The sequence below is a fragment of the Nilaparvata lugens genome, chromosome 1 (genome assembly GCF_014356525.2).
Source record: "Nilaparvata lugens isolate BPH chromosome 1, ASM1435652v1, whole genome shotgun sequence".
NCBI lineage: Eukaryota > Metazoa > Arthropoda > Insecta > Hemiptera > Delphacidae > Nilaparvata > Nilaparvata lugens.
In genome coordinates this window covers 49,814,086-49,839,231 of record NC_052504.1, presented here as the reverse complement: position 1 = coordinate 49,839,231, position 25,146 = coordinate 49,814,086, and the positions used below count along the sequence as shown (strand labels likewise).

At 31.5% G+C, this 25,146-nt stretch overlaps 2 protein-coding genes across 4 annotated transcripts in view; one reads left to right on the top strand and one right to left on the bottom strand.

Moving 5' to 3' along the window:
- LOC111045130 (E3 ubiquitin-protein ligase RNF19A) overlaps positions 1–4,699 on the top strand; it is a 145,438-nt gene extending 140,739 nt beyond the window's left edge. For both annotated transcript variants that reach the window (XM_039435784.1, XM_039435791.1), the window contains exon 15: positions 249–4,699. In XM_039435784.1, the coding sequence (XP_039291718.1) occupies positions 249–432 (184 nt within the window). In that variant the 3' untranslated portion in view covers positions 433–4,699. The remainder of the gene's footprint in view (positions 1–248) is intronic.
- A 444-nt stretch (positions 4,700–5,143) lies between these two features.
- Positions 5,144–21,204, bottom strand: LOC111045121 (gustatory receptor 68a-like). Of its 2 annotated transcripts, XM_039435777.1 has the most exons (5): positions 21,113–21,204; positions 18,018–18,393; positions 8,750–8,818; positions 8,025–8,114; positions 5,144–5,618 (listed from the first exon to the last, which is right to left on the bottom strand). In XM_039435777.1, exons 1-5 carry the CDS (start codon positions 21,115–21,117, stop codon positions 5,562–5,564), a joined length of 597 nt encoding a protein of 198 aa, XP_039291711.1. In that variant the 5' UTR covers positions 21,118–21,204; the 3' UTR covers positions 5,144–5,561. The 2 variants fall into 2 exon arrangements, with proteins under 2 accessions (XP_039291711.1, XP_039291706.1); XM_039435772.1 differs by lacking the exons at positions 18,018–18,393; positions 21,113–21,204 and adding an exon at positions 9,347–10,406.
- Positions 21,205–25,146: the final 3,942 nt, after the last annotated feature.

Genomic DNA, 25,146 nt, shown 5'->3' with positions numbered 1-25,146 from the left:
TTCGCTCCGATTTTTGAGGAGACGAGACGAGCAAAGGCAAGCCAAGCGAGGGCGAGTGGCTTCCTATCACTAATCTTAATGGGCTGGTTGTCTCCTGTTCACATTGTGAAATGGATGGCGAGCCGCTCATGTTGACCATTTGGCAAGCGACTTGGCAAGAGTGTGGACTAAACATTAGAACGACAATCAATTGCTCGTTTGTTGAGTCAGTGACAGTTGATTGTAACATGGCATCGATTTGATTGCAGGACTGTCTCTTCATTACGCTCGCTGTTCTTTCATCAGCTGGCCGAATCGCGCTCCAATGCCGGAAGTAATCAGGCGGCTGACGTCATCACTTCCGGAGCACCGGCCACTTCCGGTCTGCCCGCCATCCTGGAACCCAGCTCGCTGTCAGCCGACGCAGTCGTCATATCTATTCCGCAGGCCTGATTCCACCCCCGCCCCGTGTCCATCACGCTGCGTATGCCCGCCAAACCCAAGTTGGGCTTCGGAAATTGAAATTTCATCACCACTTATTATTACTGTATACATAGTGAGATTCACTTGCAACTATCAGCATGGATTGAATGAATGCGTCGGTGTTATTCATGAAACAAATTCTATCAGTAAAGTGAATCTTACTATAACAATATACGGGGATGGAATTTTCATTCTGTGCAGCAGTGAAGCAGTGATATTGGGGCAGATAAATACGTCAGACATTCTATATTACAGTTTAAGTTAATGAATGCTTTCTATTCTAAATAATATTATGTCATCATAAACAAAATGTCAGGACATTTCATATAGGAAGTATATGAATGATTTAATATCATTATAAATAGGACATGATTCTCATTTTGTGAAGCAGTGAAGATGACTTTATGATGGCATATGTGTCACACATTTTTCTTCGAAAGCTGATGAACGTTTAAATATCATATTAACATGATTATAGTGCTGGGCAAAAATACAGAACACCGTAAATCATTATTCGATTAATGAAAGTTGATAAATGCTTTGAATATTATTAACAATTTTACTATTCAAGAAAAATTAACTTGCTTGTTGTGAAGCAGTGAACGTGAGTGATATTGAGGCAGATCATTTAATACATTTCATATTGATGTTGATGAACGCTATTGATATTAGAACGCTATTACAATATGGGACGTTATTTTCTCAACTTCATCACTGAAAATTGGTCTACTTTTGTATAGGTTTCTCCAGTCTTATGTTGCATGTAATTTTGTCAAAATTTATATTTATATTAGTATATTTTGTTTTCAACTATCAAATTATCCTCTATCAAACGTTTCGTCTTACGTAGTTCGTTTCGAATTATTTTTCTGATAAGTTCTATTCATTATTGTAGGCAACATTTGACTTATAAACTACCAGAATATTTTTCGAATGTATATGCAATGTTTTCTTAATTGGACTCTTATTAAAAACAGGATATTATTCAAGAATCGTTGATCTTCTAACTATATCTTTATAATTCAGTATCTCACCGAATTCATGTTATGACTTCATACTTTGCAGAGAATTTATTGTCATAATATCTATACCTGTGATATACTTATATACCTCCCCCTCCTATATCTCCCCAATGCTCCCCCTCCTTAGCAAACAATACATGTCTAATTAATATTTAATCAATGTCAAGCACAGATTTCCAAACGCTTTATCAAGACTAATAATAGATAATTAATTGCATGTTAATATTATATAAAATAAATTTAAACGCGTGAAAATAAAAATTCTAACGAAGTACTTCTAATAAATATTATAAATACAACTAAGCTTTTCTTAATGTATCGTTGATATGATTATTGTCAAAAGACTGTGATGTATATTTCTATTGAAACTTGTAAGTTTGAGTGTATTCATAACAGATCATGCTCAGCTGTCTATTATCTGTAGTTCTGCAGTTAAAAAAATGATATATAACCTATTCAACTTAATTATTATACCTATTTATTAATATGTATTTAATTAATATAAAATATTAAAATCACATGTATTGCTACATTCATTATCATCTTATCATTCATGATTCAAATAAGCGATACAGTCAATTTAAAAGTTACCATGGAGTTAAATCAGACTAATTAAGTTTAATTGTATTTGAATTATGATTTACAACTGTATTAATGATCATACTCTTGCACTGTCCTAGACAATGAATTGAGAAAGACTAGAAATTGCCAAATACTATAATATACTTCTAGTCTTCAAACAATGCTGTTGAATGTTCATTTTATTTTCACATTTCTACTCAAATTTCTACAGTTTTTAATGTGAAGTTTTTATTCTTATAATGATACTTCCATTTTTATAAATCTATATTATTATCGATTTATCGTGGAGTTCACTACAAAGAAGGTAGATTAGTAGGCTATGGCAGATCATTTTGTCAAATACCGTACTGCCATTCATTTCATTAATTGAATAACAGTCACACTTGATTGTGTTACGTAATTTTATTATTTTATAAATGCCAGTTCAATGTGTGAGAGAATATTATTATAAAAGCTAATCCTTGACATTCAGTCTTAAGCTAATTTATTATTTTCATCATTCTAAACAGAAAACTGTATTTAGTACAGTTTTCATGGTAATTTCATAGCAAAATACTTGTTTTTAGAAAAAGAATTAAATGATAAATTATATTTCAATGTTTTTCCTGCATGAAGAATGACTTTTCATCTTTCAACATGAAACCTTTCAACGAAAATAATTTATTATTTCGTTTTGTACTAAAAATGTAAGGAAAGTTGTAAACCCTTAAAACGCATGATTTATATTGATAATGAAAGTTTTATTTTTCTATCAAATATAAAAATTATTAAACATGATAATAATAATACTGTAACAATATTACCCATCTTTAATCAGTTAGGTAACAATTGATCGATTCATGACTATTGTAGGTAAGGTAGGTACTGACCTCTTTGATAAAAATTATTCGTGGGAAAATAGATGTCATATTTAATTCAATGTTTTGTAAAATTTTTGGGAATACAAAAACTGTAGACTTGAGATATACTTTACTTTTCTTGAATAGGAATAATAATTAATATCCATGTTGCATGAATTTCCATGTACATACCATACCCTTGAAATATGTTTATGATAAATCAATTTAAAAAACCGAATAATAAAAAACCGTTAATTTCAAATAATTGAATATTCTAAATAAATTTTTAAATTCTAAAATTTCAGCATTCTTAGAAACAGAAAATTGAATGAATTTGATTAACCCGATTTGACGTTCTTTCCACATACCTACGAGATAAACATTAGGTACAGTAACGTTTCTTATGATGATGAGAAATAAACTTCAATTTCATGTATGCTTCATCCAATTTCATAAAAAACAATTTTTAAATCATAATAATTATTACTGTAATAAATCTAAAATTGTCAAAACAATTTTTTTTATTTGAAAAGAATAAATACATAAATTATTATTTATGACGTTTAGAGAATTATAAATTTTTCATTGGACTCTAAAAATACAGTGGTGGGCGCTAATAATATGTTTTTAAAGTAAGTTATTGATTTTTCAAATTCCAAACTGATAAATACTAAGTTGGATAATATAGCAATACTTTGTCGTTATATGCAAGAATGACTTGTTCCTACCTTTTCTGTCCTAAATATTATTTAGACTGAATTTTAGTCGTTATTTTCTCCACATACGGCTCTACAAAGCAACTTTATCGATAATGCCTATCAAATAACATATTTACCCTTTCCTCTACAAATGTATTTATTCATACTAGAAACATCCTATTTATTGTAATGAATATGACGGAGATTTTTGTCTTTGTTTAATTTGACAAGTCTATTGATGGCTAACTAGACTGTAAATTAAGACGTTATTGTAATAAGCTTTATTTTATCTGTAAATCGTGATTTGAGACTTGAATTGTTATAAAAATGACGACTAATCGAAGGAGAAAGACATTTTGACTAAGAACGCATTACTTGTCTGTTTTTAGATAGGTTTTCAGCTATAAAGTTACCTATTTTTGGACAGTTATTAGAATACTTGTGTTCATTTTAGCATTTTGCGTGTTATTAAAATTCATATTGTTATTCATATAGTCGGTGTACATCTCATACTCTGGAAAACGAAATGATGTTACGATTGTAAAAAATTGAATGTAAGTTTACTCAATATTCTGTAGAGAACGTAACTCCAATGACTGATTTGACCGTTTAATATTATTGACTTACCTGTACAACTGGCAAAATAGTAGTTCACAACAATTAACAACCCAGATAAGTTCAGTATTTATTCACGAATAGTTTATTATTATTTTTTAAAGATTTCTCAATCAAAATTTTGAAATATCATCAAAATTGAAGAATGGAACCATCAAAATCAATTACTATTTATGAAAAATTGTCATATTATGTCATGTATTACGCTTAACCAATATTGATCAAGCTATTAAAATTGAGAAGCTTTATATATATAATGTTTCAAACAAAATTTCTACTTTCATGAAAGTCATCTAAGCATCCCAATATAAATAAAATTTTACTTTTTGATTTGTGATGAACAGCATGTACTATGAATCTCACAAAATGTAAAAGTATGTAAGTTATGTTTGTAAATTATTATCGTTCTACATCATCAATCTAATTTTGTAAATATATCAATTGTAATTTATATTTTTCCTTCATTAAATTTTTGAATAGATCTACAGTTTTTTATTTGAATACATACCGTTACTAAATTTATGAAAAGTTTGTTGAAACTGTCAGCCTTTCCTTATAATAACATTAATTTTCGCATTAAACCAATAATTAGAGAAATTCAGGTTAAAAAAATAAAAATTGGACTAGATTTGTATTGAAGCGTTTATTAATGACAATGAAATATGTATTCTTGTTTAAGAATTGATATAGATAGTAGGTCTATAAGTAATAATATTGCAAATCAATTGAATCCTTATTAAAAAGACTCATGTGATGTAGATTGTGCATATTCAAATTTTCACTGGTAACTTTACGTGTTATTATAATTCGTATTTTTATTAGATGCTTAACTTACTCATAAATTTACAGTTCTCTTCACATTTTACAACTCACTCACCCTCCCTAATTAATATCAGAAACAAATCAACAAATCAATAATCTACAGCTTCATTTAAAACTTCAAATAATCTTGTGCAGACGAAGTAAAACTATATATTTGTATTATAAATTCTTCTAGATTCTCCAATTTATCTTCTAACACTTCGATAAAAGACAAACCACAGTTTGAAATCAGTTATCTGATTTAAACTCTATAAATAAAATATTAATTGATTAGACTTCTATGTTGTGATCACTATATAGTATGGAATTTATTTTCTCAGTAATGTTCTGCTCAAAAGTTACAATTATTGAGTGTGCTATTTTGTAAATCCACTATTTTTACATTATAATACTCTAGATTCGATTTTTGAATCTTCTAAGATGATGACTAGACTATGTGATGTGTCAAGCAGGGCCAAATAAGTTGTTCAACACAATCTAATCTAATTAGCTTCACCTAAATCGAATTAAACTGTTCAAAATTATCCAGAATGAAATTGCACTAGAATCACCAAGTAAGTTGTGCCTGCTGCTATAGCCTGAAATTGAAAATGGAATATGCACAGTTATAATACTTTATATTGGAAACGATATTTCAACATTTTAATTTTTAATATCTAATACTAATTCTCAAATGAATATAAGCCATAGAACACATTTTGAATTAAAAAAGAATGCTACATTAGTATAATTTGTTCAAAACTTTATATTCTATTGAAAAACACTGATTGTAAAGTCTATTCAGTTTGATTTGAAACCAAAGTATCGTTGATTCCTATTTGAAAGCAACACATCTTCAGCTGTTGGTTCAAACGCGAATCTGCACTTTTCAATTATTGATTATAGTCCAGTCAACGAAAGATTATAGAGGGAAAAGTTTGGAACACAATTTTCAACTCCACATCTCTTTTAAGAATAGTAAGAGGATTATCATATAAAAAGTCCTCACCCCTACCCCCTGTGCTAAAGGAGTAGGGGTGGTTTGAAAGAACCATTTTTTCATTTTTCGCATATAAATCGGAAACTATGCATATTATGAAAATTTTTATCCTGTGAAAAATTGAAGCTTACAAAATTACCAACAAGTTTTGTCCTTTACATTTTTCCCATATCTCTCATAGTTTCTGAGATATTCGCTCTTGAAGGTGAGACATTTTTTGAAAAACACTTCTTCCTCCAATTTTTTAATCTTTTCGGCCTTATAATTTTTGAACGATTGATGAAAAAAATCCGTGCTGATTATGAGCTGATAGAGCATCAAGTTATCTTCAATTTGATGTATATTTTCACTATTTTACGCATTTCCCAACGACTGTTGCAGCAGTTTTAGTGTTGAGAGTGAAATTTTCTGTTCAGCAACAATAGATCAATGGAGTTTGGAGGTGAGCATATAAAAAATCCCAACCCCTACATCATGTGCTGAAGGTATAAGGGTGGTTTGAAAGTTGCATTTTCCACTTATTACTTACATCCTAATATATTGGCAACAATGTGTTCTATGGACATAATCAACTAAAAATGAAGCATAATAAATTTCCTACAAGTTTTGTCTAGTAGAGGTTTTCGATAAATCCGATACTTTTCGAGATATTTATGCTCTAAAGTGATGCATTTTCGAAAAACTAGTTTTTCTTCCATTTTTTCGCTCTTTCAAGTCTTATAACTTTTCAAAAATTAATGAAACAAGAATGTGCTAATCACGAGATTGTAGAGCATTAAATTATCTTTCATTTCATGTATAATTCAAATATTTCACGCATTCCCATACGATTGTTGCAAGTGTTTGTTTTGAGTGTCAAATCTCAAGATTTGCTACAAGTGACTTTCTTTGAATATCACACTATTGTGTCATCATGAATTGGCAGTGTGCTCCAGTATGATCATTCATATTGAGTACCTATTGGAATGTCTGCGGAACTAAACACAGGGGGTGTTTCTAAACTTCCTACCAAAGAAAGACTCTCAAAACTAAAACTGTTGCAACAATCGTATGGGAATGCGTGAAATATTTGAATTATACATGAAATGAAAGATAATTTAATGCTCTACAATCTCGTGATTAGCACATTCTTGTTTCATTAATTTTTGAAAAGTTATAAGACTTGAAAGAGCGAAAAAATGGAAGAAAAAACTAATTTTTTACAGGATAAAAATGTTCATAATATGTATAGTTTCCGAGATATAATATATGCGAAAAATATATGCATATTATGCGAAAAATGAAAAAATGGTAGTTTCAACCCACCCCCACCCCTTTAGCACAGGGGGTAGGGGTGAGGACTTTTGATATGATAATCCTCTTACTATCCTTAAAAGAGCTGTGGAGTTGGAAATTGTGTTCCAAACTTTTCCCTCTATACCTCTATTTGAGCATTCGTTGCCAGTACCACAAGATTAATATATATTGATTATATTAATTGAAGATTAATATGTATTAAACAAATTTAATAATTATTTTATCTACTTGAAAATATTGCATTTTGCAGCTGTCAACTGAAGAGATTTGTACTACTCATTCTCTCTTGAATACTCTTTAATTGGTTCAGAGAAGCTGGAATAATTTATCACTAATATTGGAGACAGTGGCTTGTTCCAGTACAATCATCCTTTATTCTCAAGGATCACAGCACAGTATTACAGGTAACGAAAATTTCAGTAAAGCATACTTTGATTTATGAAGAATTATTGTGAATTGAAAAAAAATCCTACCACTTATTATTGTCATCATATAACTGTACGGTAATATAAAGTGGTAAAAACTTTTTTTATAAAGCGCAGAAATAATATAATATTTTGATTTTACACCATATTACATAAAGTTACCATAAATTTCGCATTGAAATATCATCAATGAACTATAATTTATGTATTCAATCATACCAATAATAAGTTTATTTTATGAATTCATGATGGAATAACATTATGAAAGAATCGCCGTAACATACCGAGGTAAGAAGACGCATGTTAAGTGTGAAAAATCCATAAGCTGCAAATTCCACTTCATGACTCATAACGTAGTTTGAAAATATCATGAGCTGAAAAATATGTAAAACATACTTTAAATGTAAGAGATATGTTCATGAATATCGCAGCCGACTCTTGTAGATATGGGCTACACTTGATGATAGCTCATTGATTGTTTAAACAAAGCATCATTGTTGGTGGGCACAATCAGTGCAAGTGCAAGCTTGGTTATGCATTACCAAGCGTGCAGATGAGAAACAAAATCTGGGCATTAGAAACACACTGAAAGCGTACACTTGCTTGTTGCGTTCAATGTGAGCAGCTACATGCAAGTTACAACGTGATCATGCATGATTTGAGACGTGTACTTGCACATAGCCTAATATACGCATTCACTTTGATCACACCCCAAGTTTCATTTTTGTTATCAATAATGAAACTTGGGGTGTGATCAAATTGAATACATAATTATGTTATGTGCAAGTCCACGTCTAAAATCATGCATGATCCGAAAAACAAAATTTGAAAAGTAGGTACCATTGAAACACGTTGTAACTTGTTATCAATAATACTATAGCTGTATAAAATCGTGCAACTATATTTTTTCAAGTTCGTCAATCTATTAAATAATAGTATATTTTAAGTAATTTATAAATGAGTGTTTTAGAGCATAGCCTAATCAAACAAATAAATTTGCTTTGATTACCTCCTCTTTGGACTCCTTATCGAGAAATCTGTTATTGAGTGACGCAACCAGATGTTTTACTTGCTTTGCCTGAAACATTGCAGGCCTATTATTATACAATATGAAATTAATATTCTTCGATAATTTTTCAATATTGTGTGTAAGACCAAGTACGGTACACAATCTTTAAGATTAGGAAAGTTTATGAGATAATAGATGAGAGTGATTGTCGACGTAAACGTAGTAAAGCAACTATAACATTAAGTTAATGAACATTATTTGAACATTATTATTCATTTCATTTTAATGATTTTTTTATAAAATTTCAGAAATTTTATAACAAATGAATTCAGAAATGGGTAAAAACAACAAACAATCCATTCACATGTATCAATATTTTATTCAATTTTAATAGATATGAATTTATCAGTTTTTGATCAATGGTTGTTGACAACAACTTGGTGTTGAGGTGAAATTCTTGATATTTTGATGAGATTTCTTACAAACAAATAAGAAGTAATAGAAAATTACACACAATTCCAGTTAAAAAGGGGTTTAAAATTCTGTTACAGTACAATGGAAAAACGTGATAAATGGAAGATGAAGAGTGGACAATACCTGAGTCGAGCACTGTTGACCTATGCTCAATAGCAATATAAATCGAACAATGTTGTGTAACAGATAAAAATCAACTGTATTGAAACCAGCTTTCTTACTGCTTTTGCCTGTTATTCTCATAATCAAGAAGTGCAGACTGAGAAGAATCAATCCGAACAAAGATGTAATAGAAAACAGCATTTGTAAGCTGTAGACCGACTTCAAAATAGAAAATAGTCTCCAATTTTCGCGGTACATCGAGTGCGATGTTTTCAGCTCTGCATAGAATTTTGGACACAAAGTACTGAATTTTCTATTGTAATAGGAATGACTGTGAGTACTTTCCATTGATCTTTGCATTTTATTGTGAAGGTGATCTGTACGCTCCAATGAAATTGTGGTGTGCTCTTTATTCTCTATAGATTTTTTTTTGTTCTCCTCAATTGTATCGGATTTTTCCTCCACTTGCCACAAAATCATTGTGTCAATCGCTTCAACAAGGCGGTCAAGTTTCTTATTTAGTTTACTAAAAGCCAATTTCAATGTGTAACTGATAGTACAGAATTGAGCTTCACAGCAGTTGGACGATACATTAAGAAAGTTCAAAACGATGAAAACTGTTGAGACAACTAGCCCGTTGTAATTCATACATATAAATACAATCAAGAAGACGGTGTTTGGGATGAGTGGAAATATGAGAATCAGGCAAAACTTTGAGAACAATCTTAAATCTCGGTTTCTGTTTTGTTCTAGCTCTAGTAACGTTGAATACTTGGCATAGTATTCATACAAAGTGGAACGATGTTTTTTGAAAAGATAATACCCCGTTACGTGTGCGCTTATGCCCATAGAGCATACACACCACGGATAGCATATCACTGTAAAAAAGCCGAAGTTGTTCACGTTTTCCTGACTTCTAGTGAAGTTGACGGAGGTTTGAATAGATGTGACTTCATCCTCGATGATGTCTTCCAACATCATTGGAGAGCAAACGAAAGTTAAAATTGTGAGCGACATCAGAATAAATGTTAGGAGCATGTTGAAAGAATTGTCGAAAATTAAAAAAGCCCCAAAATCTTCAACATCATTATGAACTGTATTTTAATGATGAGCTGGAAGGTTTGGATTTTTGTTATTGACTTCCATGCATTGTGCTTTGGCTACCGGTAACAAATTAATGCTTACCTACCGTGAATAGTTTTTTATTAATTAGTGTTTACCTACTAGTATCTAGGAATCACTTTAAAAAAATGGAAAAAGAGACTTCATTTGCGAAAGAGTTGAAAATGTGCAACATGATTTTAGACGAACTATTTGGAATTTCCAATTTTTTGCACACACTTAGCTTGATGATAATGGGGAATGAATCACACGTAATAAATAATTGAATAAAGTTATGTCCATATTCATGAACATAAAGTACAAATTGATTGATTATATTATCCAGTTCAATGTAGCAACACAACAAGAAAATATGAATCAAATTAATATAAGAGACTATCAAATATAATATTAAATGATAATATATAAACTCGTATATTGTATTTTTCGTAATCTTATATGCTTATAAACTCAATTTTGTAAGTCTACAAGTTTTCAAAACAAACAAAACTACGGTTAGTCCAGTCAATACAGACATAAAAAGGGGGTATGCTTGCAATATCTATTGTATTTATGATTTTTTGTATATAATATGGATACATGAAAGAAGTCCAAAACCAATTTGCTCATGCAAAATTTCCTTGTTCTAGATACAGAGTGGCCCAAAATCCTCGAATTTTCGGTTCATTTTCCAGTTTTCAGCTGTTTCCGCCAAATCCAGTAATCGGACAGAAAAATTTGCTCTCGCTTTTTTCTGGAAATTTTGCATGAATAAATTGGTTCTGGACTTCTGTCATGTATCCAAATAATATATTAAAGTATCAGAACTACAATATAAATTGCAAGCACACCCCCTTTTTTATGTCTATATTGACTGGACTAACCGTAGTTTTGTCACAATGGTCGGATCTCATCGCACTACACTTTATTCTTCTCGGCTCGTCAAGGTAAAATCATGCATCATAAGTCAAATTCGTTCGAAAAATGGAAAATAAATTTTTGAGAGTTCTTCAACCCTTATTATTTCAATACACAGAAAAATAAATAATTTCTAAATTCAAAGCTTTGTATCTCGGTAACCCGTTATTATAAAAAACATTACTTGATCTTGAAATGTGGGCTACAATGGAATCTTTTCTTTTATTTGCTGTAAACGATTCATGGAAAAAAATGTTTGTGAAATGAGATTCGAATATTTAGAAAAATGTGGACAATTTAGTTGATGATGATGGTTGAAGCTAAAAATAGGGTGTTTTCACAATACAAGGAGCATTGTTGTCGGGTGTACCTGGAAATCTACAGGGTGATTCATAATTATGGTAAAATAATTTAATACGTGATATTAGAGGTAAAAATGAGAAAAAAAGTTCCTATAAACATATATCCATAAACGCTTCATTAGCGAGCTATACAGGGTGAAAGATTTCGCCCGGAATTCAGTTCCTCTGGTGAAATACACCGATGCTGAATTGTTCGGGGACTAGTTTTTGAAAAACTTATGCTGGATTCATATGGAAAAATATCTGAAAAATTGAATAAAACTGGTCTGGAATCTGAGTAGTTTTTGAGAAAAAAGTTTAAATATGCAAAAAATCTAAGTAGAAAAACACAGACTTCTACGTTTGATGCCTAATAACTCTCTTCAATGACCAGTAACCAAATATTTTTTGCGATAAAAATTGTAGAGAATTCAATTCTGAAAAAAATGATGTAAGCTGTGTAATCTAAATTTAAATAAAAGTTGGATAAAATGTATTCTTATGTAGTACATTACACCACAAAATTTGCTGTTTTATGAGGAGAGAACTAATAACTCATAGGTTGTAGCTGATTGCAAATAGAACATTGATTTTAAGAACAGCTGTTCCAAAACAGCTGATTTATTTTGTTTTAAATAAAAAAATATTTAAAAGAAATTATCAGCTGAAAATTATTTTCAGAAATATTTTAGCTCACTGTTGAACAAAAAAAACAAACTGTAAGTTAGGCCTACTGTAGCCGCGCTGTGTTTTTTGTTTAACCTATTAACCAGTTATTTGTAACCATTTCACTTTGCTTTTGTGTTAAGTGTTAACTTTTTAAAAAATGGCAGGTAATTTTAGACATTATTCATACTCCGAATTAGCTGACATGCATTTAATGTATGGAATGGGACACTACTGTAATAGTACTGAAGCAAGACGTTTGTATCAAGAGAACTTACCTAACCGAGTATGTCCAAGTTCAAGGTTTTTTGCCACTATTCATCAACGTCTGTCTGAGACAGATTCTTTGATATCCAAAGAGCACATTTATGCAGGCAGACCCCGATCTACTAAGACTGTTGAGTTAGAAGAACAAGTTCTTAATGAAATTTATGAACATCCCGAGAAGAACACGAGAGAATTGTCAGTGCAGTTTAATGTCAATCAATCTATTATTTGGAGGATACTAAAAGAGCAACAATTACATCCATACCACCTCCAGAAAGTTCATACTCTATTGCCACGAGACTGTATTCCCGGTGCTGGTATTTGCCGATGGTTTTTAGTAAAACTTGTTTACCCAAACTTTTTAACAACCGTTTTATTTACCGACGAGGCACACTTTACAAGAACAGCTATCGTTAACGTCCACAACTAAAATATTTGGGCAGCTGAGAATCCACATGCTATCAATCCTAATCTTCCACAACATCAGTTTTCAGTAAACATTTGGGCAGGAATCATAGGAGATCATCTACTTCTGTTCGAGCTTCCTCCCAGGCTTAATGGCATAATCTACTAGTCTTTTGGTATAAGTTTAATGTAATTTAGATATGCTACTTTCATATAAAAAAAACTTTTCATAAAAAACCGAATATTTTATTTGCAATCAGCTACAACTTATGAGTTATTAGTTCTCTCCTCATAAAACAGCAAATTTTTGTGGTGTAATGTACCTACTACATAAGAATACATTTTATCCAACTTTTATTCAAATTTAGTTTACACAGCTTACATCAATCTTTTCAGAATTTAATTCTCTACAATTTTTATTGCGAAAAATTATTTGTTTACTGGTCATTAAAGAAAGTTATTGGGCATCAAACGTAGAAGTCTATGTTTTTCTACTTGAATTTTTTGCATATTTCAACTTTTTTCTCAAAAACTACTCACACTACAGCTTCCAGACTAGTTTTATTCAATTTTTCAGATATTTTTCCATATGACTCCAGCATAAGTTTTTCAAAAACTAGTCCCCAAGCAATTCAGCATCGGTGTATTTCACCAGAGGAACTGAATTCCAGGCGAAATCTTTCACCCTGTATAGCTCGCTAATGAAGCGTTTATGGATATATGTTTATAAGAACCTTTTTTCTTATTTTTACCTCTACCATCACGTATTAAATTATTTTACCATAATTATGAATCACCCTGTATATGAGATTGAGCTCTCTACCTGGTTTCAGATTGTAGAGCACATCAACATTACGCCCAGAGGGATTTTGAATTACACATCTAAATGGTAACAATCGGAAGATATTATTGATCAAAAACTAATGATCGAATGATCTCATTTTATTCAGAATTTTATAATCTAAAAAAAAGAGGGGTAAATTTTTGTCCGATTACTGGATTTGGTATAAATAGCTGAAAACTCGAAAATGAACCGGAAATACGAGGTTTTTGGGCCACTCTGTATCTAGCACAAGGAAATTTTGCATGGAGAAATTGGTTCTGGAATTCTCTCATGTATCCAAATAATATATTAAAAAATCAGAACTACAATATAATTATATTGCAAGCGCCAATGTATATAGTGACTGGACTAGGTACCAACATATTTAATGCTATTTTTTTTGTATGTTCACATAATAGCCTACATACCGTATTTAGTAAGACGTAGATAAATAATGGATAGTTGAATATCGATAAATATATATTATATTGATAAATAAACGAGTAAAGGGACACAAAAAGTGTCCAGGCATAATGGAGCGTTGAAGGTAGGTTAGAAGGTGGAAGGAAGTGGAAACATTTAGATACATGCATGACAATATATCTTGTATAATTATTGCCTATACAAGATATAAAAGAAAAAATATAGATCTATAAAAAATATTTTAAATCTTGTAGTTTCAACATTCAAGATTGTAATTTTTCAATATCAAAAGTTGAATTTTTATCAATTTTACTAAAAGAAAATAAATTCAAAAATAATATTGTTGCTAACAATACCTTAGTGGAGCACTGGTGTCCAACAGTCAAAAGCAATATGAATCGTATAATATTGTGTACAAGATAGAATTCGACTGTACTGAGACCTGCTCTCTCCCTACTTTTTCCAGTTATTTTCAGTATTAGAAAATGCAAACTCATCAGAATCAAACCGAACAACGACGTTATGGAGAAAAGCATTTGTAAACTGTATACCGACTTGATAATGGAGAATAACTGCCAGTTTTCTCGGTAGATTGAATGGCTTGCTCTAAGTTCTGAATTGAAGTTGGGGTAGGCTGAATGGAATTTCTCGGTGTAATTTGAGGTTCTAGGGTGAATTAATATATTTTCTTTAGAACTTTGATTTTCAACGGCACATGTTTGACTTTCTTGTTCGAATTGAATTATTCTGTGATCGTTGTGTTCTTTCACAACTAATTCTTCACTTTCCTGATTTATATTTGAGTTTTGATCCTTCTGCCACAAAATCATCATATCGATAGCCTCGACCAGGCATTCCAGCTTCTTATTCAACTTACAGAGCGCTAGCTTCAATGTGCAGCTAATTGTACAGAACTGAGCCTCACAACATGTCGAGCATACATTCAGAACGTTCATGAAGAGAAACACTTTCGAAATTACCAATCCTCTATAATTCATGAAAACGAATATCATCAACATAATTGTGTTGGGAATTAAAGAGAATATCAACACTGAACAAAATCTGGAGAAGATTACTTTTTCTCTGCTGTAATTCTGCTGAATATCTATCAAGCACGAATGCTCCCTGTAATATCTGTACAATGTGTTTCGATACTTTTTGAAGATGTGGTAGCCGGTAAAATGAGCGCTCAAACCCATGGAACATACACACCACGGGTAGCACATGGCTGTGAAAAACCCGAAATTATTCACATCCTCCTCGCTCTTTGTGGAGTTGATGGTTGACTGAAGCTCTGTCACCTTGTCTTTGATGAATTGCTCAAATAATGTTGGAGAAAATATAAGAGTTACAGTAGTTAATCCGGTTAGAGAAACCGTTAAAACAGAACTAAAATAATTGTCAAACAATAAAAAAGCTCCGAAAAGCTTTGATAGTAGAAGGAGAGTGGTGGAAAAAACTCTTGCTTCATCTTTCAACATAGTATTGACCTGTTAAGCTGTGGACTGTAACTTCAATTCTTGAGAATATTTTCCATTGGGACCCAGTTTTTGTTTATCTTTGATGAAGTAGTATCAAAAGTGGAACAATTAAAAATTGAAGAGTCTATTCAACTAGTTGCAATGTAAAAATGAAATATTGAAAAACAAATTGATGAAAGTCATCTGAACTGTTGATGATTATGGGTTCGATTAATCTGGGCAAATAATTATGTCAGATTCACTTCTGTCAAAATCCCTTATAAAGAAAATCAATACTTCTTATTCAACAAATGTTGGCAGACCAAAGTAAATTCATTATACCTAGTACAAGTTATTGATCCATTATCTATTCAATTACACTGTCAATATTTGCCGTACCGTATCGTTAACGGGTAATCGTTAACGAGTCTTCAGAATGGTTGATTGCACTAGAAAACATTGATTTTTTTGTTTCTCATAGTTAAGATCAATAAATAGTACGATTTTTACTTATTCTAAAATGCAATATACGGTAATCCTTTGTGTATAAATAAAATTAATATTAACGGAAGTCTTATTGACATTGTGGACAGTTTTAGATATCTAGGAGAGACGATTACATATAATCTTAGTGAGAAGGCCTCATGGAAGGCCAGAATTTCAAAGCTTTCCAAGGGACAGCATGTAACTAGGGACACTTATAAGAGAAAAAGTCTTTCCATTCATACAAAACTGAAACACTACAAGGCAGTTCTAAGATCACAAGCAATGTATTGCAGTGAAACACTTTTCAATATTGATGGAAATGGAATTAAAGAAACTATAAGAAGAGTTGAAAGACGGATTCTTAGAACCTGCATAAATAAAAAACATGTAGTTGACAACCAGTTCAGACTCCTTCCAAGAGAACAGATTTATAGAGAAATTGAACCAATAACTGACGCAATGCGCAAAAAGAGAATTTCTTTCTTTGGACATATTCTCAGAACCCCAGCGAATCGATTGTTAAGAAGACTTATTGAAAAATTCATGAGTGCGAAAACAGACAGAGCCACAATTCCTTGGCTTGTGGAAATAAAAAAAGACATATCGGAACTAAATTTAACTATTGACGATGTCAAAAATCGCACAAAAATCTATAGGGAAACCATCACGGACAGAAAAAGGATCTTATCTATAAAAACAATAAGGAGAAGGCAACAGGTTTGTTCAGATGAATTGAGAAAAGAAAGATCTGACAGAATGAAAAGGTACTGGGAAGAAAGGAAGAGAATTGAAGCGAATAAACGAAGAAAGAGGACTAACCAGAGACTACAGTGATCCTGTGTGGTCATGAAATTGAAAAAAATGCAATATAATATATTATGTTGAACTGCCAAACAAGAACTCTTGCATAAGGTATCTGGTTGATCTATCGAATTTTATTTGAATTTTCATAGGTCAATTTTTCAAAAGTCTTCTAAAAATAATGTAACAACTTGAATGTTTCATGTCAGATATCGCCAATTAGTAGACTCAATTATGACTCAAAAGGGTGAACTTCATTCATTTATTTCCTATAATATTCTACATGTTTATTATCTTTTCTATATTTAATTCGCGTGCTCCATTTTTCAGACCTTAAGACTCAATTCCAGAGGATTTGGATGAAAATATTATTCATTCATAGATCTTTTTATTTTATTGTTTGGAATAAAATTATAGAATCTACATAGATCATTGTTCTTATTTAGCGAAATCACTCTGATAAAATAAATTCTTCCTAAAGACGTCCCAATCATCATGGGGAGTTTCTAGAAAAACATTTCTCATGGGAGGGGGGCTAATTGAAGATGTTTTATTCCAGCAACTAGCTGTACCGGTACTGTATAATACGCAAGTAGTTGTTCAGTTCAGAGGCTTGAATGCTTAGAAAGAGTATCACTTCAGTTTCACATTTTTCTTTGACGGCTCTCAGTAGAGGGAGGTAAGAACAAAAATATCCCCTTCCAGTTAGGACGCACGTAACTAACAAATATAATTCTTTTCTGCTCCGCATGACGGCATAAATTCATTATTATAGATATAAATTTTTCAACTTCACTTACTGCTACAAATTCATATTTATAAAATATATTATCATCCAAGAAATTTTATCAAAATCTGCAATGATTCGTGATTGTTAGTACATCTTATAAATGCCCCTGATTCTCATTGATGGTATTGGTTTTCAAATGTATGGCAGCCAGGGAAATTCTTGAAATTCGCTAGGCATACTGTTATATCAGCATGATTGTTGAGACGTTTACCTCATAGCTCAAGCTATCAGCGGCCAGCGTGAAACTGAATATTCTGCAGAAATAGAAGGTAGTCCAAACAGCTGATTCGAGAACTGTCTGAAGCGGTTGAGTGTTGACGCTTCCCGTGCTCACAACGTGACCAAACGTTGAGAAGTAAACGCACAGGATGATTTTGATGAAACAGCCTGCAGTCGAGAAGAGCAACTGATTTTGATAGATGGTGTTGACGATCTTGACAAGGCTGCACAGCTTTCGGTAGTATGATAGCAGTGTTTCCAGCACCATCGACAAAGGAAGGATTATGTCTGATGAGTGCAAGTTCGTTTCAAGTTTCTTCAAGCAGGGGTAGATTTTCTGTCTGCAATCTATTAGTTTAATTTTTTCCCTGTAAATGACAAGAAATAATTGATATGAACTGTAATTATTGATGATTTTGATGAAACAGCAAATTCAAATCGTAACCGTAATCTATAATATGGCACCCTAATTTAAGTACTTAATTACGGTATTGTTATTTTATATTTCATATTATTTTTATATGATAATTTTTGTACTTAGTGATGCATTGTGAAATAAAGAAGATTCTTGATTGATTGATAATATTGATGACAGAAATACTGTAAAACTTTTTTAACATTCCGACCAGGACTTCTGCTATTTCTCATACGGTAATTGCTAATGTTCATCAATATATTATCCATCATCAATCATAATACATGGCTACTCATCATCAACATTCTATATTGCAATACATATTCACAAATTTACTTTAAAATATAATATTTATCAAATAAGTTTTTTAAACTTTATAAAAACTTTATTAAACATTGTTCAATTAACGATAATACAACCTATTTTGAAAAAGTTAGAAATAAAAAAATATTTTTCTTGTAGCTATGATTTGAACTGAAAATATCCTATAATTTAGTAGGGATACATCGAAATTACATATTCAACCAACTTACATATTACATAGCAACTTGTTCCAATTGAAACCTTCTTACCTCTGATGAAGCACCTCTCTTTTCTGCATGTATTGTTCCAATATTTCATTCACAACTCTGAATCTCAATTTCAGAAGATATGCACAATTGACAAATTGTAGTTCCACACAAAGCCCAGAAAAGTTTAAAAATGTCATCAAACTCACATAGGAAGAAGTGAAAGCGCATCTTTCAAGTCCAACCGGAATTATATAATAAAATAGTAATGCAATTGCAGTGGCGCCAAATATGAGACAAGTAATTGCACATCTTTTGTGAGTACTTGTATACTGATTATTTGCGGCGGTAGTTTTTTGTAACTCAAGACTTTTTATTATAAGATCACTTTCATCGACTTTGTTAATGAATTTCAGGAATAATTTCGGAATGAAAAAAGTTGCTATGTAAAGAGCACTTGACGCAATACATAATATCAAAACAGGACTCACTATTTTCAAAGTTAGGATCTGGATTGCTCCATTCTCACTGTCGAATTTCAAGAGCGCATTGTAAGCAATCAATTCGTTGATATTTCTAGTAACTACCGTACTGTTTTGAAATTTTGCAGTGTTATTCAAAAGTACTACGCTTATAGGCAGAGATAAGCCTAGCACTAGTACACACATTAGCAGGAACATCGTATAGTAATGATCGGCTTTGGAATAGATCAGGCCAGATTTTTTCAATTTCAAAGGCATCACACCAAAAATTCGAGACAACAAAATCACTGGATATAATGCAGAAACTGTTTCGTCTCCTTCCCTCATCTTTCTTTAAAATCTAATAGATTCAATGGTAGAAACAATGAATTCAATGAAACTAATACAAGTGGAAGATGCAAACATCTCTAGTATTGAATTGAATATCACTATTCGAACTACCGTATCCTTCAATGTATTGAAAGATTTCCCTCCAACAACAGTTTTTCAAGCACTCACTTCGGATAAAAGAAATCTTATGGTACTTCATATACGATTGAATAATATTAAAATTAGCCTAATATTCTTTTACTCAAAGCTAAGAAAGTTGAGTAATTACAAATTCAATCAAATGAACGAATTTCCACAAATATTAAATGAATGAGTGAATTTTAGTTTTTTATGCACTGAAAAAGGTTCAGTAGTTACCTTTAATATAATACAACTTATTTGTGATCTATTTTGATGTTCAGCAGTACATCAGAAAAATGGAAATTATTGTCAATAACACAACAATCTAATATGACACATGTAACAAGCAAATAAATTATTGGCTTCTATCACTTTCTTGTAATGTGTATGATATTCAATTTGTAGCACAATCCCATGGCAGTTGAAGGCTATAATCATTCAAATAATAGATACCTTGGGATCTGCCCCTACAGGTAACGAGCTTGTCACATATGAAAGGCAATTTCACTCAAAAGTCACGTCATTCCAATTCACAAATAACACCGAGTAGTCATTTTACTGTAGTTGATAGATTAATATCTATCTATTAAGGGGTGATTTATTAGAGAAAATTGTACTGTTCCAATATGACTGAATGTGAACATGGGTGTACTCCAAAGCATTTTTGTAACTCGTATACTGTGTTGTGAATTTTTATCTCAGATAATTCTTATATCTTCTCATCTCTCCTAATAAGTATTTGCAACATCAATCACAGGGTGACTATTGAATAAAATAATAATCAATTCAATGAATGAGATAAAATTACACCTAGTAGACACAATTTTATTTATACCAAAAATATCGATTCATAAATTTTGTTTTCACCAAAATTAACAAAGAAAAAAATCAGAAAATAAGTACCATACATTAACAGATAATTCACTGACCACTCAATCAAGAAAAATGATTAGTGAATGTCTACCCTATTTAGCTCACAATCTACAGAGAACCTTCTACTCTCTCAGTACAGTCTTTCCACTGATAAACAATGGATGCCTTTAAAATTATAATGGAAAAACAAGTATTGTTCAATCTAATATTTATATTACCGCAACTGTAGAAAATGTTTTCTTTTCTACATCAACCATATAGTAGTGTGATTATAGACATCTGAACTCAATATATAAAATAAAATATTAGCTAGTGTATAGAATTAAAAAAAGTTGATTTTGTTGATTGTTTAACTGACCGCATTGCCCACCATGTAAGAGATGATTGTGAGGGCCAGTGTTCTCCAGAGGTAGGTCCATATGGACAGGATGAGCATAAGACTGTAGCTGCGATGCGGCAGGTACAGGCCACACAACGATAGCTGTCCACTCAAAAAGAAGTAGACTTCGAAAAGAACCCTTGCAACGCTACCAATAACCGAGGAAAACAGGTGAACTGCATAGATACTGTTCAATTGTTCCACCAGGTCAAATAATTCCTGTATGTAATAGCGCAGTACTTCAATTTCGGCAGATGTTGAAAGGTACTCAGTTTCAAATTGTGTTTTCTGTGTTAGAGCACTCACATTCCTTGAAATAATTAACCGTTCCGAATTATTTCGACTTCTTATAAGGTTACCGCTGGAACTAAGAAGATGAAAACTCGATTATTTTTCAAACTGAGATAAAGTTCTTTTAGAGCATAAAAAAATTTTGAAATTGCAGATTTTGAAAAACTGATTAAATATCTGATAAATTATTGACGATTTTATTAAAAATATATTCAGATATCTGTTCAAACACAGTACAACAATGAAATTTTGTGCAAAGCCATTTTTTATTTAATTTATTTTTACAGCCGGTAGTCAAACAACATACGTATTTTGAATATCTGCATTTCCTGAATGAATGAAGAAACGGATAAGGATGGTCGTTTATGATTAGTCTGTTACGAATAAAAATATTTTGCAATTGTTTTCTTTATCTCTATGTTTCAACATTTGTTTTCTACTGCGGTATTAATGTTTTATGAACCTGTTTTATGTTTTATTGGAAAATTCTGGTATTGATTGTGCCAATAGTTTATTCATATGCTTAGTATATGCACTTGCAAAACTTGCATCCAATTCATTGTAATTTCTTCTACTTGGGACCCTACTATACGAGCGGAACAGTCGCGATAGAATTTTTTTACTCTTTAATGGTGTATGCATCTAGATGTATGCAATGGGGAACAGTAAGAGCGGAATAGCCGCGCCCCATAACCGTTGGTATTCATCCTGTATACAGTAGAGGATACTCGTCTATATTGGCCACATTAGCAGTTGAAAATTGAAAGAAACATCTTAATTTTTTAGATCTTGAACAAGTTTCGAGTTACAGAGTAGGCTATGTTACTTCAAATATATAGGCCTTCAAGTTTCAAATGAATATTATATTTGACTTGGATAAATATAGCGGAATTTTCACAATATTATGATTATATTGAGATAAAATTTAAGAAAATTGAAATTAATGAAGATTTCAAAAAAAATACGATCGTTAAGCTGTAGAGACCTCTGTGAGTTTCCTATACTTTCCCACTTTGAGCATTAAGTTATCTGCAAAATATATTTATTGAATACAAGAATTTCATATTAATGCAACTGGACCTAAGATTAACTTGATTTATAAAAATATGAGACGGTAATTCATACGGTAAGACTCAGAATTTTATAATCAAATTCATAATTACTTACATTTCCTGCAAAGAGTTTTTTCTTTCATTAGTTTCCGTATTTTTGCCCATTGCCCTAATTATAGAGCTAACGACATCAAATCTTAGCCGAAACAAGTTCGCAAAATTGATGAACTGCATGTCAACAGTCGACACAATTAAATTGATCACTCCAAGCAAACTGAACCAAGTCGCAGCAATAGTGAAACCTTCACTATCATAAACACGATATGTGTAATAAAGCACAGGTAAAAAACAGTTGGTGACAATGAACGCCACACTTTTTTTACTGAAGTAATTTGTTTTATAATTCAGTTCTATGTACGACTTTGATTGTATTTTGTGGAGTAGTCTGTCAGTTCTTTGTAGTCGATGGTGGAAATCCGGCAGTTTTCTGGGAAGTTTAAAGAGAACAACAAAATACGTGCCAAGACCTGTAGCAGTTACAAAGAAAGGGTCCGCAAACTGCATCAAATCTGTTTCTTCTTTCTTGTTCACTTTGTCATGAGTTCTCAGTTTATTCGTGATTTTCACTACATTGATCATTAGCCCATAGAATTCCAACGCAAATTCTTGCACCTTTTTCAAGTCCATCACCATAAACAAACTGGTCTGATTGCCGAGCAAAGCCACCAAAGGTACTAGAAACGTGTAGGAGCCAATAACCAGCAATATACTTGAAGTTATTGAGAATGCAGCTATGGATTTCCTGAGATCTTTCCCGGTTCGGAGAGGCATTGTACTGAATATTTGCGCCATGCTAATTAATGGTTTCAATGATTGAACATTGCTCTCTTTAATAGTATCTTGTAGAAGCATTTCGCTTCGATCAGGATCCAACGATTTACTGAAAATAGAATTATTAAAGTACTGTATAATAAAGTTATAATAATTCAATAATGTATCAAAACGTTGGCAGTAGGCTTTAATGTAAGGTATATCATGGAAATATTCTCATTTTCTTGTCTGCTGATCATTTCACCCGCTGCAAACTTTTGATCTCATAGTGGTTTTCTCTTAAGAAAGAATTTCATCAATTACATTATTTTTCATTACATTTATGATATTGATAATATCAACTAAATTCAAATTTCTAATTGATTGGTTTTACTATGAAAGGAACATAATATCATCAACCCTAAATGATTATTAAATCATTTTAATTTTCCAAGAACACAATACAAATTAGAGATGAAAATACTCTTTTATTTAATTTTGATACCTGTGGATGGATAAATATTGTGAATTAGCCAATTTGGTCACTTACCTGTTGTCAAGTACTACAGTACCTAGTATACGTTTTTTAGATCTTGAAATATATTCTACTTTCACCTTTCGAGATGTTCATTATAATTATATAATCTGCATATTTAATTTTGAGTTTTTTATAGCCATTTGAATAAGGGTTTCATTAATATTATTCCAGTCTGAGGTGGATTTGAATTTTTGGTGAATACGGTTATAATCAATACAAATATCTTATACACTCTCAGAACTATCTATCTTATTAATATTCAATCCATTATTAGGGAGAAAATTCTTATTAGTCTTTTCAGAGTAGATTGAGTAGAATAGATTTAAAAACTTTTTTTTATTTAATTAGACAGTTGAAAAATATTTTATTTTAAATGGGGAATTTAATTTTTCAAATTTCCTAGTATTAAAATGTTTTATCTACTAAGCTGGTATTTGAAGGTGTACGTATTCGAAATTTCGCTAATTTCCTTGTAACTTAACGTACCTTATGAAACATTATTATTATTAGTGTGCCCAATTTAAAATATGGGAGGTACGACGATGCAAAACTGTAAAATGTGAATAGCACACCTCACGAATTTACGCTCACCTTTATGCCCAATATTTGAAAAAATAATTTTCTATATCCTGTATCAATGAACGAATGCCAATGCAAGACAGTATGGTAAGTTGCAAAGTATGGTATTATATAATCATTTCAAATTCATCTCGAGTCAATCAAATTAATCGGTGTTCAATAAATTGAAGTGAAGTTGTTCAAAGTAGAAGCCATCCAATAAATGATAAGAAAATATTATTACAAATTAAATCTGATAGGAGTAATGAAAAACTGAAAATAAATTGAGTCTATCAATCAAGACGACCATAGAGTCAATATTTTTGTATTGATTACAGCCGTCGGACTCGACTCATTCTTCATCTGGCGAACATGTTTATCTTATACCAGCAGTGGTATCAGTTCCTATGTCTGTATGTAAGCCTAATGCATTGTAATGACTGAATGACTTATGTAATCTATCGTAATGCATTTAGTGTGTGAAATGAATTTAAATTTAATTGAAGTCTCACCAAATTTGATTAGTTGGTGATTATTACTTTTCAATTAGAGTGACCTACTTAAATAGGCCTTATCGGTAGTACAAAAAAAAACAAACTCACGGGCAGGAATGAGGAGCCGCTCGAATAATTTCAAGTGAGAGAATTTATTTAGCTTCATAGCCAACCATTTGCAGAAGAATAACCACGTAGGTTGTTCCATATTTCATAGCCTGCAATGAAGAATTGTGTGTTTTTTTACTATTTTAAAAACAGTGAAGTGAA

What these genes read in the sequence shown, in the direction of transcription:
- LOC111045121 (XM_039435772.1), bottom strand. Translation starts at nt 10,363, where the DNA reads ATGCTCCTAACATTTATTCTGATGTCGCTCACAATTTTAACTTTCGTT. An exon ending in GTCAACAGTGCTCGACTCAG is followed by an intron (nt 8,819 to 9,346) that starts GTATTGTCCACT and finishes GCAATGTTTCAG; the next exon opens with GCAAAGCAAGTAAAACATCT. An exon ending in ACATGCGTCTTCTTACCTCG is followed by an intron (nt 5,619 to 8,024) that starts GTATGTTACGGC and finishes TTTCAATTTCAG; the next exon opens with GCTATAGCAGCAGGCACAAC.